Here is a 15,156-nt window from a genome sequence, read left to right as displayed (position 1 = left end):
CCTGCCCTCTCAGGTCCAGCGAGAGAGCGAGAGAGAATTCGATGTTCCATATTCCATGCAGGTAGCGTGGTCGTACCCCTGACGAACACCCAGACGCCTCCACCGGTAAGACCATGCTGACCTGCATTTTAGCCACAAGATGAACCCCTGTCCCCCCTGCCCTGTCCAATATGCATGTACGGGCGCACATCACTGCTAGGTACTAGATAGCACGCTCCGTCGATCTACACTGAGCGCGGGCAGGGCATGGGATGGCATGGACCATAGCAGGCATGGCATTGGGCGGTGCCTGTGTAAAACCCGCTTGTTAGCTATACCCCGGTAGATCCCGCCACTGACGGAAATCTGCCTTGACTTTTATGATTCTGCTTGTATTCTCTCTCTTGCAACCCACAGTGAAACTGGTTCAACAGACTTTATACCTACCCATTCGACTTCAGGTACGGCGGTACAGACATGATAATGATCACAATCACACCGAGTCGCGTCAGTTTTGGAATTTGATGGATTTGGATGAAAAAAAAGAAAATCACCTGGACGTCTGCGAGCCTGATGAAGCTTTGGAAGGGAAATAGGTGGTGACCTTGCGCGTCTCTTGTACGACTGCCGAGTTGGTGCGACACGACAGACAATGTTGACATATTTCCTCGCAACCATCGTCGGGACGCTGCTCGTACCCGATCTGGTCAATGCCGACGACGTCGACGCTTTATGGATCGAACCATCTCTGCAATGGCACGTCGACCCGACCTTAACCTGAGATGGGCATGGAGTTAACTGTGACCTAGGTACGGCATCGACGGTAATTGGTCTTCGATCGGCCTCTTTGTGGGAGAGCCAGCACAGGAGATCAACGTCACTATAAGTACGAGTCTGTCCGAAATATGGGTTGTTGAATCTGGCGGCTGCAGTCCTAGTAAGTAGAACCGAAACTAAAGAACCTGTAAAATCGTCCACCGTAGACATCGGTCTGACATATTATAATCAGATGTTCGTTGCGCCGACGCGCGTGGTGGCATTTATAATACCAGCGCATCGCAAAGTTGGTCAGCGCTGGGCGCGTGGCAGCTCGGTTTGAATTATCTCGGGTTGGAAGGAAATGGCGACTACGCGATGGAGACGGTTGTTGTCTACGACAGTGTACGTCGTTGGCAGACATCCTTTAATAAGCAAGTTGTAGCTGGTATCAACGACACCGGTTATTATACCGGATTCTTTGGCCTGGGTATTACGCCCGGCCGCTTCAACAACGTCGTTGCGCAGAGCCCCATTGCGGCGTTAGTCGAACAGGATGGTGCCATCCCTAGTCATAGCTATGGCTATACCGCTGGAGCATACTATGGTGAGTCCTGGGTTGAATTGAGAGTCATAGATGCACTTCCTAACTATAACTAGGAGGTTCGAGAGGAACTCCTTTATCTCTAACATTAGGTGGTTACGATACCGAACGCTTCGAACCGCACGACACCAACTTTAACCTCAATGCTACTACGAGACAGCCAGAGGTACTTCTGAGAGCTATTACTGCGTCAGTTTCTAATGCTAGTGATGCTCCTACGTCCTGGTCAGCCCCGTCGGTAGCGTTGTCGTCATTCAACGAATCCGTGACAGCTCTGCTTGACAGCTCGACGCCTTACCTTTGGCTCCCAGGAACTATATGCGATCGATTCGCGGCTAACCTAAATCTCACGTGGAATGAAACATTTGGGCTGTACCTCTTTCCGGATAATGATAACCTCGAGCGATATCGCTCGTCCCCGGATCTTTCGTTCACTTTCACGCTATCAAGTGGGGACAATCATGACGACTTTGGGCACCCACTCGACGTCGCCGGAGTCGTGAATATCACAGTCTCTGCTAATGCGTTTATCCAGAGCCTTCGTTATCCATTTATGAACCTTATCGAATTTGGTGATGCGGCAGTACCTTATTTTCCTCTCAGACGTACTGAGGAGAACGGCACTGTTATTATTGGGAGGAGCTTCTTTCAAGAAGCATATCTAATCACGAATTACGAAACAAGTAGCTTTTCTGTCCATAAGGCCGTATTTCCAGAGAACCCGCTTCGAGACACATCGATCAAAACTATAGCATATTCGAGTAATAGTCCGTATCCTGGCCCACCTGCACGGTCTAATAACGGAGGGGGTCTTTCGCATTCCCAGATCGTGGGTTTGGCAATAGGGGTTTCTTTCCTAGGGATAATCGCAATAGTGGCTTTATTACTTATATGCCGAAGAAGGAGGAAGTCGAAGACTACAGAAAGTTCCGAGGATGCTTTTAAGGAAAAGGCTTCCATAACCGATTCATCGCCGCCTACTACACCCGTAGGCCGTATTGTGTCCAAGATATCGAAGAATTGCCCGATTCGAAAAACCAGGAAGGGGAGTGTCCGCGAAGAGCGGGAGGAGCGCGATGAACGCGAAGATCACGACTCGGATAAAGAGTTAAAGGTATTTGAATTTGCTGCGGACCAAAGCCATGAGCGATATGAATTGCCAGCACCGGGGCCGGTAGAGTTGGATGCTACTAGGTCCAGGGAAACTACGGATACCAGTGATGGAGAATCGCACAGATCGAGTGACTATGAGTTTGCAAAATATCAACTGGAACAACAAAGACAGGGCTTGGTTCCCGAATATACCCCTAGTACAGCAGAGTCGCCGGTCAAAACATACAATATCAGCCCAACATCACAATATGGGCCATTAAACCGTATTACCGAGTCTCCATCACCCACATCAAGCCCAACCTACGATAATTCAAGCAACAACATGCCTTCGCCATTAAGTTCCCAAAGCGATTGGACAAGTAGGATACCGGACAACTACTCCCCTCCTATGGGTTTCGTTCCTTCTCAGACGCTCTCACATTCAAACTCGAACCCAAACCTTACATATGCACCTTCATCACCGTCATCGCTGAGCAGCCCTGGAACGGCGTCATTGGGTCGTTCTGCATCAACAACTGGGTTCGGAATGTCACTGCAACCTCCTACAGTTGGGCCACCTCCCGCCTCATTCCAGCGAGCGCCCATTGATGCCTCCCGGGTGATTTGCTTAGGACCTTTACCAGATAATGTTCGCTTGCCCAACCAATGCCCTCAACAGCCCACGCAAGCTCCCCAGATACCTCAGCTATCGATACCTGGAGTCCTCCACCTCGATGGCGAGACGTTTTCTTACCCACCTATGCCTCCTATTCCAACCCACGAGGAGTGCTACCGTGCGTCCCGTCGCGTGTCCACGGCCGACACTCTGGGAAGCAATTATACCGTCGAGGAGGAGGCGCGTATGGCGGCAGCACGGGAAGCGGTAAATACCCTCGGCCGGATAGACGGAGCCGAACTGATTCACATACCTCAGCCAGCGTCGAAGCGATATAGCTGGGAGGAACCATAACCTTAAACCTAACGTACCATTCTTTTGATACCACTAAACCTGCACTCCAACATATGATATCCACGGGAGGCATTGTCGTTTTCTTAAGACGTTTATAATTATTCACATCGACCTTGCTCGACGCACATATTTCTTTTCTTTCCTTGTTTTCCTTCACGGAATTGTATATACGAACCAAATCAACCAACCTACCTACCTACCTACCAAACAGCAGCCGAGTTCGGCGGAGCGGAACCTTTTGTGTGTTTACTTAAAATTCCCCCCTAGCGGTATACATACCTCGACGACGAACAAGAGGCGTGAGCGAGCGCGTGTTTTATTACCCCCCAAAGCATTGGACTGGCGTTTGAGTCGGGCGGCTATTACTTATCAATCAAAGTTCCGAGCGCGCGATGTTTGTGCGTTTGGGACATGGCTTGTAGATACTAATTATGCCGTGGGACGAGACGAGATGAGACGAGATGAGATTGGATCGGATTGGACGGGTCGTTGGATACTTGATGTTGACACGTACGAAGAGACTATGGGTACGGTGATGTCAACGTTGGTGTAACGAAGGAGGTGGATTCATAGCAGGTAGATACCGAATTCCAAAGAGTAGAGAAAAATAGAGCTCGTTCTCAAATGAAAAACACTGTCTATCTGAACAGGTACATCTTTGATTCGTCCAAATTGTTTGCATCAAGCGCAACTGTCTTCACTGATCCCACCATTCTAGGTAAACTAGGTAGACAGATAGATTTGGTCTTAGCTGGCAACTGGGACTTGACACGAAGTACTTGCACCGTCATACACCGCATTGATCTTATAGTACAACTCACGCGTTGGACAAATGGCGGTACTGCAGTGTGGTAATATTGATAAAACTAGAGACAACGCAAATATAACTTATTAAGCTCGAAAGCATCGAGCAAGAAGGGAATAAACACAGTTCATCTCAAGAAAGTAATGTCTCATGAAAAACACGGCACTTCTTTGCTCGACTTCAGATAGCCTTTCCTTTGCCCTTGCCAAGCCCACTTCCTCCGAGCGAAGGGAACTCATCCTCCTGATCCATAAGAACAGCCATGCTCGACTTTCTACTCTCTTCCTCTGCTAGACTGAGCTGCAGTGCAAACTCCAGGTCATCGTCTATGACGGCTTTAGAACCAGTAGCTATAGCATTTGTCGATTCGACAGGCTTAACTATCGGGGTATGGCTCGACGACGCAGGAATTAACGGCCCCTTGCCTTTCTTATCCTTGATCACAAATGGGACATCACACTCTCCAGACCCACTAGCCCTCGGTGATCCTTCTGTATCATTCACGCCTTCCATGAGGGACAAACGGATCGCCGCTTGGATTTGACGTTCATAATCGCTTTCATCCGTCGTTTCATTACGGGTACTTGAACTAGCAGCCAGAGGACTTGGCCCAGTAACACTTGGGTCGGGAGTGAGGGTACTGCCAGAACTAGAGGTAGTATCGAAATCTGCAGCTGAGCCCGTATCACTGGCACTGGTCCGACGTTGCTCATCAAGGAGGAATGATTCCTGGGACACCATCTCAGCATAGCGTATAGCTTCCTCTTCTGTTAGTTCCCCGAGACCAACACCGAAGCGGGAACGAAGGCGAGCTTGCTCTCTCGCCTTGTGTTCTTGTTCGTTGCGGAGTTCTTCAGCCTCTGCGGCGATGTAGCCTGCGACACCACCGCCGTGACGTCGACCACTGATCCGACCGTGAATATCTGAGTGACGTTGTCGACGTTTACGGCCTGTCGCATGATTTGAGGAACTGTATGACCAATAACGTACGAAGGTCCCAAATGATACAATTCCATGAAGCAGGCCCGGATCAGGGTCCAAATAGATGGCCCCAGCAGCGGCGAAATTAGAATCACGTAATGCCGGGTTGACGGAAAGTAAATGTCGAGGCATACGACCCGGGGAGCGTGAATTGATGGTCCGAATCGGGTCTAAAGTAGACGCCAAAGGATCCCAGGCTTGGACGAGCCCATCACTACCACCATGAACAAGATAAAGAGCCGACAGAGCTAAGCACGAAATCTCAGGAGATTCTGTTTGAATGACCCTAGCCGGATGTATACCATCGCTAGCATGGGTTTCTCGCATATTCCACAAGACCACCTTCCCCTTATTCGTACCCACTCCGAACAATCTTGCTCGTCTGCCGGGGATATCTGATGGTGCTTGCCTTGTTGATGTTGCTGGACCACTCAAATCGATGTTGGCTACGCTTTTCAGGGGATCTTCAAAGGATGCAATCAAGGCAAGTAGTGACGTATCCACCCCAGTCGCAGTTATTTGCGAGTTGCCCAGCTCCTTCGAGTAAAAGAACGTCTCATACCAATCATCTTGACTTGGCTTTGCGGCACTAGTGATTATTGGCGGAGAAGATAGCTTACTTGAAGTCGATAAGGTCTGCTTTAGTAATGGCGAACTAGATGAGTTCGGTGACGAAGTTCTAGTGCTACTATCGCCAAATATAGAAGGAGTAGGGACAACCTCCACCGGAAGTTCTGATTCAGGAGTGGGCTGGGCACCAGGTCGAGTTCGGCTCATGGCACTTCGGGTAAGTCGTTTGATAGCTGAAGTTTGGTCTTCTTCTAGTCCGCAATCAATAACTAACACGCTTTCGCCAGCACCGTGTTCGTCGTCACTTGCAAAGTCCACTTCAAGTTTTCGGCGCATATCCCAACCGTAGCATACCTTGCGAAAGTGGGCTGGTTTATAGCGAAGAAACTTTTCTATCTCACGAGCTTCCGCTGCCATTTGATCTTTAGTCAAGCCCATGTCGTCTGAAGGAGAGCGTGGAGAATAGGCACCACGGAGTGCGTTCCTACCCGACTCATCTGGACGTGCCTGTCGTCGAGTTGCCTCTACTAGGTGCCAATATGTTGAGCGGCCTGTATGCCATGCTAGCTTAAGACTGTCGTCGGCCTTCGTCTTGCTGCTAGGTGCAATTGGAGGTTGAGTTAGGTAGTATACCTCTCCCAATGCATTTAATGCAACTGCGAACACTCGACCGAGAGATTTGCGCTTCTGGGTATAGCTATCGTCGATCTTGAGTGCTATGATAGGCACTCCGGGACTAAGCACCCAGCGAGCGCTTACCTCACCTGGAGCATACCGCGGTCCCGTGGGATCGTAACCGAGGGCAAATGCCGTCACAACACCCAACGAAGAGCCAGTCATTATTCCAATCAACGATTGGGTCGTGGAAGGAACAGACGATGTTTTAGCAATCCAAGCCGAGCAGACGCCTTCTGTCAGCTCCGGGATCTTCGGAATATCAGGGTGGGCTTCGACGAGTCCTGCATCCTGGCCAAGGTACTTACCCCTATATTCGCCTGTTGCACGATAGAAGACACGGCCGCCGGGAAACCCTTCTCCACCAAGAAGGCCATACGGCTGACTAACGTCCATGACGTTAGGAACAGCGGCAGAGCCTTCACCAACCCCATATGGCAGAAGCTGTGGTACCACATCATTCAGTTGGGCAAAACCGAAGTGGTCATCTATGCCCCATTTCTCAACCTTGCCACTGGTAGGGTCGCTAAGGGTACCGACACCCATGTCCGAAGCTCCGTGGATAACCCTAGGTGGCTTCTTCCCGCTAGGCTTAAATGTAGCATGGAGATGCGTTACCACTGATGGGAGTTTGGTGTTGTACGTCAAGACCGCGCTTGCCTTCTTGCCGGACTGGCTCGTCCTAGAGGAAGATCCTATGCCGCCCGAGCTTGTTCCGGGCTTGCCTCTGGCGAGACTACGGAGAAGTTGGGTTCTTCGAAGGTATTCGCTACGCCAAGAGGAATGGAGCGCTAGACGTGTAAAATAGCGAACTTCCGACCGTACAACGTCCGGATCTTCTTCACCCCATATTCCATTTTGATGTTTGCCAGTGGTGGCTAATGCGTCCCGTCCGGGGAAGAATCGCTGGAAAGCCATGCGCCATGCATGAGGGGTAGTGACCAAATCATAAAATCGCTTCGACACCAAGGAGACGGCCGCATGCGAATCTGGATGCAAGTGGGACAGGATATGCGTCAGAATCTCTACGATATAGTTAGAATCCCTTCTAATGAAGATTATACGTCAAAACGGTATCCATACCATTTGGCATGTCAGATAGCTGGACTCCGTCGGAGCGCGTGTCGGCGCGTTTAATAACCTTGAAGCCTAGGGCCTGTCTAGGTACTGCTGGTGTCAATGCATTTTCATATTCAGATATCCGCTGACCTGGAGTCTTGGATGTTGTCGCATGTGGCTCCTCATGGGCATCGTTCAATCGGCACAGTCGTTCTTGGAGGGAGTCCGGATTAACGCCTTCTTCGCCATCACCGATGGCGCTGTCGCCTCGCTCTGAGCGCGGTGACATGCCGTCGGACAGCTGTTGCAGTAGAGAACGGCGGGCTGAGCCACTAAAAGCATGGTGCTGAAGGCCATGTTGAACGGTATGTTGAGATTGAGGGGCGCTGTTTGGTAGAATATGTTTTGAGACCTCCAAAAGCTCTTGTTGCATAAAGTAGTGTAGGAGAAACGAGGGTAGAATGCGCTTTTGACTGTGCGATAGACGATAGCACAGTCAATAATCAATAATGATTAATAATTTGGATAAAAAGAGAGAGCGGGTCACGTTATTTGGCGATGCTTTCTTTCAATGTTCGTTGTGAGATTGAGGAGAAAAAGATGAAGTTGACGATTACTCGCGTCGTTGCCCGTAATCTCGTAATCTCGCTACCATAGGAGAATTTACCTAGGTACTTACTAATAAGGTTGTAGTTGCTAACTTACAATAGTTAGCCCCAATAATTTACCAGTAAATGGACTACTAATGGTGGGAGGACAATTGCGCTCTAGCTTTTGGAGATTCTAATAATAAACGGAAAGTCCTAGTTGAAGCTATCTAGGTACATATATAAAGAATTAGTAGAAGTAATACGTCACTCCTAGGTTGAAGAGGATATATTTGTTTGACAATAGAAGGAGCTAGCGGCTATGTTCACTTTGATATTCACCCAGTACCCACGTACTCAGACACTTCGAAAAACAAGGCAGTCAAGTTATGCAATAGATGATACAAGACATACTCGATTGATCCACGTTCTAAGTCTTGCGGTCCGGCAAGAGCTTCCACTCTCAAGAGTCAAAGCCCAATCCCTCGCACAGGTGCATCTTGAAGATGGGGCAGCCCACCTCTTCAAAGTAGGACCAGAGAGGTTCTCCAGAAACCAATGTCCTGATCACAAGGCTAAAGTGGAGGCCATCATGAGACCATCATGACTAACAATCGACGGCCACTTTAGGGAATAGACGACCAAACTCTAAATGTCTAACAGAACAGTACGGATGACAGTAGGTGCAACGGATTCTGTATTACCTTAGTACCTCCCCTGGAAAGGCTGGTTGACATAAGTGCTTATTTCGGCCCGAGGATCTTCAACATGTTTACAAGTCAATATAAATACCTACCTGGTAGGAGAGGAATGACCAACTACCGGTGTTAGTCTAACACAGCACACAGCAGTGTATGTAGCTAGGTGACAATGAACATCCAGGAGAAATAGTAACCACATCAAAACGTTTAAAATAAAATAAAAATCAATTAATACAATATAGAAATGTAAAAAGAGATGTCCTATTCTGCCTATAGCGAAAGCCTCGACATAAATAAGCATCCATATTAAAGGATCTCACCCACCAAGCCCCCCTCAATGTCTCAGAGTAAATTACCACTAGCCTGCCTACCCCTGAGACAAGATTATGCAGAAACCCTCTGCCAGTTGATCGTTCAAGAGAACATTTTTAATTTGTCTTTTTTTCGTCTATTCATGGTATATATCAGAACCATTAAACACAATGGGCTCTAGAGGACCGCTGCCGATTGGACACGACTATCTCTTTCTTCACAACGTTGTTGACGGTTTTTTCCCCATTCAACACCAGATTTCCGAACCAGACGTTCATATTCGGGACAGGCGTGACAGTCATAAATGTACAAGTATCCGCGGTCAGTCATTTTCCCCGCCGGGTCCTCTAGAGTCCATTTTTCGACACATTCCGATTCTTCCCTTCAGCCGCTACTCCAACCCGGCACACAAGAACACCTTTGCCTCTTCTCCAAACCCCCAATTCTCAATTATAAAACGCAAACGCATTAGATTAAAGTACCTGGTCATCAGATCCAGGCCAGCAAAAGGTGGGCTTAAATCTTTGTAGATGCCGAGGATTCGTAACTATTTTTTTCCGGTGGTAGACTCAAATATCCCATTGACAAACCAACCGTCTTAGAAAGTAAATCACAAGAATACCCGAGTGAATGCTCACGAAGGGTCGCAATTCCTTAGGCAGGCCGCCCACAGTGGCTTCTGTTCAAAAACAGGCAACGCCTTCTGGATGGGTATCGAACTATAACTAAAATGAAACGGGTGTGACGTGCAGGTCGTATACGTTCGCTCAGTTCCAGCCAAGAGAGTTCTCAGCTGCGACTGGCGCCGAAATGTTGGCGGTACGTGCCGAGCTGTTCATCCCACTCCTCCCACTTCCTTGACTATCGCGGGTGTTTCCTACAACCCCACCGTACCCAGGATTGCTAGTGAAGTCCCGACTCAGCAACGCACCACCCATTAGAGCCGGACTTCCGGCCTGTCGCATCTCAGAAGGTGAGTTGATAGAGCTAGTTCTCTGGTGTCTCTGCTTCTTGCGCTTGTAGCGACGGGCAATGATAAACATGGCAGCGCCGTAAGCACCAGCAACGCTAGCCGCGCCCACAGCAATACCAGCTGTTACGCCCTGCTGAGCACTAGTTGTCTGCTCACCCGGACCCTGAGTATCGAATGGGTCGTTGTTGGCAGAACCAGTGTCCGCTGGGTCTGATCCGCTACCTCCAGTAGAACCAGTAGCACCATCCAACGTAGAACCAGGCATAATACCGATAGCAGGGTTAATCTGACTGGTCAAATTGCGCACCAGCGAGTTAGGGTTGTTGTACAGGGCAGTCGTGGGGTACCCGATGTCTTGGCTAAGTTTGGAAACTCCATCTGTGGGATACCAGACCATGGCTTGAGAGGTAATGTAGCCCAAGCGAGAGATGGTATCGTAGGGTTTAATGCTGTACATCACAACCCTGCTAGTGTCGTAGCCACCGCCGTACGCAAGTCCCTGAGGAAGAAGATCGAACATCTGAGAAGCAGCTAGAGGCTCATCTACGAGATGCTGATAGTTCTCGCCGAAGAGGAACGAAATTTGGATGAGTGTCGTATCCTTGGGTTGATCTGGCGGTGCCACCCACGGGGTAATTGCCTTTGGCAGACTCGTCGGAATTCCAGTCGCCGTAGGTTGTCCGCCGGTGCTAAAGGTGCTAGTAGAGGGCTGGACAATGATCGTAGTCGGGAGCCAAGATTGGGAGTCCGTAATCGTACCAATTACAGGAATACTCGTAAAAGCGGGCGCCGATGTAGACGAAGATGTGGTTATAGCAGGAGCACTCGTTGAGTAAACGGTTGACGACGCAGTGCTAGTGGGTTGAACAGTCGTGCGCTCAGGAGTAGAGGTCACAGGAGTGGTAGTGTTGAGGGGAACCGTCACTACGCTTGAGGACTGTGTAATAGGGACTTCTGTTGTCGAGGAGGTAGTGTTAAGTGGGACAGTTGGCGCAACAGTCGGAGTAGAGGTAACCTCAGCTGATGACGTAGTATTGACAGGAATCGGAATCACGGTAGGCGTCGACAAGGGCAAACTGAGACTGAGGGACTCCGTAGGCAGAATCGTAGGCAGCCCAGTCGAGTCCGTGGTATTAGCGATTGACGTCGGGACTACAGTCGACGATGAACCAGTGCCGAGGAGAGGTGGTAGCGACAGGATAGGCGTTTCAGAGCTCGAGGTAGACGAAGCAGTCGGGGCAGTGCCGGGGAACGTGGTGGTCGGGAAAAGGCTCAGACTTGAGGGCAAGAGAGACAGGCTTGAAGGCAACAGAGACAGAGACGGCAACAATCCACCGTCGGAGCTCGTACTAGTTCCACTGGAGGCATCGGTGCCCGACTCCGTGCTCGATTCTGTCGCATTGGCCGAGACCGATGAAGAGGCTGTCGGAAGAACAGCGCTCGTAACACCTCCCACTGCACTCGTAACTCCACCAACCGCACTAGTAACTCCTCCAACCAGACTGGTCACACCACCGAGTAATCCACCGCTGGAGCTGGTCGAGCTTTGGGTTACGACACCCGTAGGGGCAATTAGAATACCTGAAGACGAAGAAGGTACTGTCGCGGAGGGTACGACCGCAGAGTCGCTTGCGGAATCAGTAACAGTGCCATTGGTAGCCTCACCCGTTGTCGAAACCTCAGCAGCAGTCCCCGTAGTAGTTCCAGTCGCGGAGGCAGTCTGATTGGTCGAGACAGATGCCGTCTCTGCATCGGAACTAGGTAATAGCGACGGGATACCCAAGCTGAGCGATGGCAAGGAGATTAGCGGAGGCACTCCTCCTGTAGACCCAACGCTGCCAGATGAGGCAGAGGTGTCAGAGGTCAGGGTCGTTGCCGTCACTTGAGACTCGGATTCGGACCCGCTCGTTGGAGTTGCGACGGTCGAGGAGCTTGCGCTGGGAGCGTCTGACGGAGTAGTTGCCGCCGACGATTCGCTAGGATCGACCCCCGAAAGAAGGCTTGACAAGAGATCGGAAATTGAGTCCTTCTTAGTCTCGGAATGAGTTGTGGAATCCGGCACATCGCTTTGGGTATTCCGCGATGCCGAACTCGTAATTGTGTGATTAGTATACTGCCTCTTTACGTGTCGTGGAAAATATATCTTCGGTCTATTTTCAGGCTCTGCGGTAGCCAATGACGCGGCGGCCACTAGGGCGGCAACGAACAGTGAACCAGAATGCATGATGACTCAAATTAAATCTCAATTCGTATCGGGTAAGTCAATCGCTAGATGGCTGTTGCAACGGCTAGGTTCGAGTATCGACTGCAGCGTATAATCGTGGCTAACGGGGGAGGTTAATCTCACCGGCGGGCGAGGAAGCTCTGACCTGGCCACTTACTATGTCAGGGCAATTTAGAACGAATGTACTTGACAATGTATGTCAACGAGTGGATGCTAGAAAGGAAAAAACAAGGTCAGTGTCTTCTTCGATCACGTCTGTGGTGGCATCAACAACGCATTAACGATCCACGGTAGATCCTCAGTTGCCTGAACAAACTCCGCTTCCCTCGCTCCACGTCCCATAGGCGACCAATTCTCGGCGTACACTCGAAGTCTCAACTCACCTTGTTTAACAAGCAAAATATTTGGGTTATGCGATGATAATCTTTTCAAAAGAGTGGCGCGACGAATAAATCGTCAGCTTAAATCAATAATAATATAACGTTATGTTGTATGGCGTTCACGACGTATCGCACGGGCGATTTCTCTTAGCGATGCATTGGTCTCGACACGCTTAAACCGTCGACTAACGAGCAGTCGTCAATTTCAGGAGGGTCACGACTCCAGTGTCGATGGATGGCCGGCGCGCCGAAGGGGGAAATATTGTCGTCGAAAGGTAAGCCTTACGAGGTCGGCGAAGGGGAAAAGAGAGCGAAGGACGGGAAGAGGGACGGGAGGGTAAGGCGGAGGGCGAAAAGGCAAGCAGGTCGAAGGGGGTAAATGAGAAACAGCGAGAGGAAACGTGAGAGGGAAAGTGTGAAAGAGAGAGTCGGGACCCAGAGTGCCAAGGCACTAAAACCCAGGGGTGCCTTCGTTATTGATCAGTCTGTTCATTGATCAGGGGAGACGAACAAGGGGTCTAGGGAAGGGGGTGGGGTGCGATGGCTAATTATGTGAGACTATCCCTAAAACAAACTAGCGTCAGTGGGGACCAATATCGCGCTCTCTCATCTAGGAAATAGTGCCAGGGCCGACTTTTTCTCAAGGTGCCTTTTAAACCGTTTAAACGCCTACTCTTCTAGCTCGAGGCGCTAATAGCATCAAACGCATTGTTGCTATGATTTCATTTTTACTATTATTTCGTGGTATGAAAGGGACGAATATCAAAAAGGGAGGCCAGAAAAGGGAGCGATGAATGGAATGTTCAAAGGATAATTGATAAATCGATCTAGACACACAAACAACTATCTTGCTCACTTGGTCATTTCCCCTTTTTTTATCTTCTTTTCTTTAGGATTCGTCCCATCTTTTTTAGTGTTGTGCTGTGCAACTGATACGATGGTATTCTAATAATTCATATTTAATTCTTCTTATTGTTCTCGCTGTGCAAGTCCCGGCTTCCAAATACGGTTTAGTCGCCAGCAACGTCAAATACTACTAGATGCAATATTAATATCGAGGCTACGACGACGTCCGTACCAACGTGCAGACGGACGGGCTGGATGAAGTGCGACTCGCTGCAAGTGCACTACAACACCTACTGTAGAGATTCCCGTGCTTGCTGCGGCATAATGCAAGTTGATATTTCCAACCTCGATACTGGCCTGATTGATGGGAGGGGTGGCTTGGACCTTACAACGGGCACGACGGGCGCCTATGATGAAGTACCCCAGGTCCCATCTAAAGATACTTGGAAAGTGGCGCTATCGGCCCGCAAAGTGGGAAGTGTCCAGTGCAAGGACAACAAAGTCAACCGAGATATCGACGCGTAATAAGATCAAGTTCTTGATGGCGTCCACCCCCGGCATATTAACTGGCTTCTTATTGGTTCGGTTGACCTAGAAATAGCGGCCCAGATCCCATCCAATTGGCTCTCAAAGGTGCTGCGCCCTATTGCTACCTCAGGCCAATTTGCTAATTTCCCTGAGCTTCGCGGGCTGGACTGATGCGCCATTGCACCATTGCACCATTTCGGTGGATGTTGAACTCCCTCATTGCATGTTCGGCGGGTGTTTCGCATCTCCACGTTTATTGTGGTATAATCGGAGCGAGCAAACGACGCCGGCAGCTTGGCCGATTGAGATCTGCTTGTCCGTCGCGAATTTCAATGCAGCTGGTTTCGAAACGGGAAGAGAAGCGAAATCATACTCCGGCAACTGGAGGATCGCGTTGTAGTAAGTCGCCGAATGAACCGTTTCATCGGGTCGAAACATGATAGCAAAGAATCACATCTCAGGTCTGCATCGCTTGACCTGACTGCCGGCGTCTTCCTCTTGGTGTCCTGTCACTTCTACATACATCCATTAGTATCACAATGGTACCTACATACATAATAGTACAAAGTCAATTGAATCCACTAGTGCGGTGTCTACTATGTATACCCGCGGCCCGTCAAACTCTGAATTGAGTTGAGTTTAGGTGATCCGAGCCTTAACCATAATCATTAACCATAAATAAAGATTTAAGATTGAGCTGAACAGCGCGATACCGAATTGTTGGTCTTTAGGGCTGTCTGAACTGTCAAAAGCAAAAGGGTCAAACCTTCTGGAAAGTCAATTGTTTCGGAAGGAGACGCACACGCGGCATTTCTCTTTCACTTTACCACCTCATCCCAGCATGTCTCCTAGCCATCCGTTACTAACACCCTCTCACCCCTGTATCATCGAGCTACTCTGGCTGCTTCAAATCGGAGCCCCGGTCAGATTCATATCTCCCCTCCAGCCGAAACGGGACAAGATATGCAAATCGCAATAAGGAATCATAGCTTGACTTTATGCAGGCAATAGGGCCTAAGCAGCAGATCACAAAGCTAGCCAGGGCTAAGCATACATACGCCCGTCGGCATCTCATCTTTTTCGAGGTGTCGGTATCAGGTAGGTCAGGCAGGTC

General features: G+C 49.6%; 4 protein-coding genes across 4 annotated transcripts; 2 read left to right on the top strand and 2 right to left on the bottom strand.

The window, feature by feature from the left end:
- The first annotated feature begins 411 nt into the window (after nt 1-411).
- On the top strand, nt 412-3,713 carry F4807DRAFT_45593 (acid protease). Its single transcript, XM_048000798.1, has 4 exons — nt 412-735; nt 789-916; nt 989-1,342; nt 1,396-3,713. Exons 1-4 carry the CDS (start codon nt 632-634, stop codon nt 3,399-3,401), a joined length of 2,592 nt encoding a protein of 863 aa, XP_047855490.1. The 5' UTR covers nt 412-631; the 3' UTR covers nt 3,402-3,713.
- Nucleotides 3,714-4,321: 608 nt separating this feature from the next.
- Nucleotides 4,322-8,103, bottom strand: F4807DRAFT_45588 (uncharacterized protein). The gene is made up of 2 exons (XM_048000786.1): nt 7,516-8,103; nt 4,322-7,457 (listed from the first exon to the last, which is right to left on the bottom strand). Exons 1-2 carry the CDS (start codon nt 7,922-7,924, stop codon nt 4,387-4,389), a joined length of 3,480 nt encoding a protein of 1,159 aa, XP_047855489.1. The 5' UTR covers nt 7,925-8,103; the 3' UTR covers nt 4,322-4,386.
- A 1,636-nt stretch (nt 8,104-9,739) lies between these two features.
- Nucleotides 9,740-13,002, bottom strand: F4807DRAFT_45525 (uncharacterized protein). The gene is made up of 2 exons (XM_048000683.1): nt 12,446-13,002; nt 9,740-12,388 (listed from the first exon to the last, which is right to left on the bottom strand). Exon 2 carries the CDS (start codon nt 12,286-12,288, stop codon nt 9,859-9,861), a length of 2,430 nt encoding a protein of 809 aa, XP_047855488.1. The 5' UTR covers nt 12,289-12,388; nt 12,446-13,002; the 3' UTR covers nt 9,740-9,858.
- Nucleotides 13,003-13,764: 762 nt separating this feature from the next.
- F4807DRAFT_421074 (uncharacterized protein) lies at nt 13,765-14,632 on the top strand. Its single transcript, XM_047997549.1, has one exon. It carries the CDS (start codon nt 14,213-14,215, stop codon nt 14,480-14,482), a length of 270 nt encoding a protein of 89 aa, XP_047855487.1. The 5' UTR covers nt 13,765-14,212; the 3' UTR covers nt 14,483-14,632.
- Nucleotides 14,633-15,156: the final 524 nt, after the last annotated feature.

This window comes from Annulohypoxylon truncatum, assembly GCF_022578515.1.
Source record: "Annulohypoxylon truncatum strain CBS 140777 unplaced genomic scaffold F4807scaffold_11, whole genome shotgun sequence".
In the NCBI taxonomy this organism is placed as follows: domain Eukaryota; kingdom Fungi; phylum Ascomycota; class Sordariomycetes; order Xylariales; family Hypoxylaceae; genus Annulohypoxylon; species Annulohypoxylon truncatum.
This window is presented reverse-complemented; position numbering and strand designations above follow the sequence as displayed.

Coding starts and splice junctions, on each gene's coding strand:
- F4807DRAFT_45593 (XM_048000798.1), top strand. CDS start 632: ATGTTGACATATTTCCTCGCAACCATCGTCGGGACGCTGCTCGTACCC. Junction 736..788: donor ATCGAACCATCTCTGCAATG/GCACGTCGACCC, acceptor ACTGTGACCTAG/GTACGGCATCGACGGTAATT. Junction 1,343..1,395: donor TACCGCTGGAGCATACTATG/GTGAGTCCTGGG, acceptor AACTATAACTAG/GAGGTTCGAGAGGAACTCCT.
- F4807DRAFT_45588 (XM_048000786.1), bottom strand. CDS start 7,924: ATGCAACAAGAGCTTTTGGAGGTCTCAAAACATATTCTACCAAACAGC. Junction 7,458..7,515: donor GCTATCTGACATGCCAAATG/GTATGGATACCG, acceptor ACTATATCGTAG/AGATTCTGACGCATATCCTG.
- F4807DRAFT_45525 (XM_048000683.1), bottom strand. CDS start 12,288: ATGCATTCTGGTTCACTGTTCGTTGCCGCCCTAGTGGCCGCCGCGTCA.
- F4807DRAFT_421074 (XM_047997549.1), top strand. CDS start 14,213: ATGCGCCATTGCACCATTGCACCATTTCGGTGGATGTTGAACTCCCTC.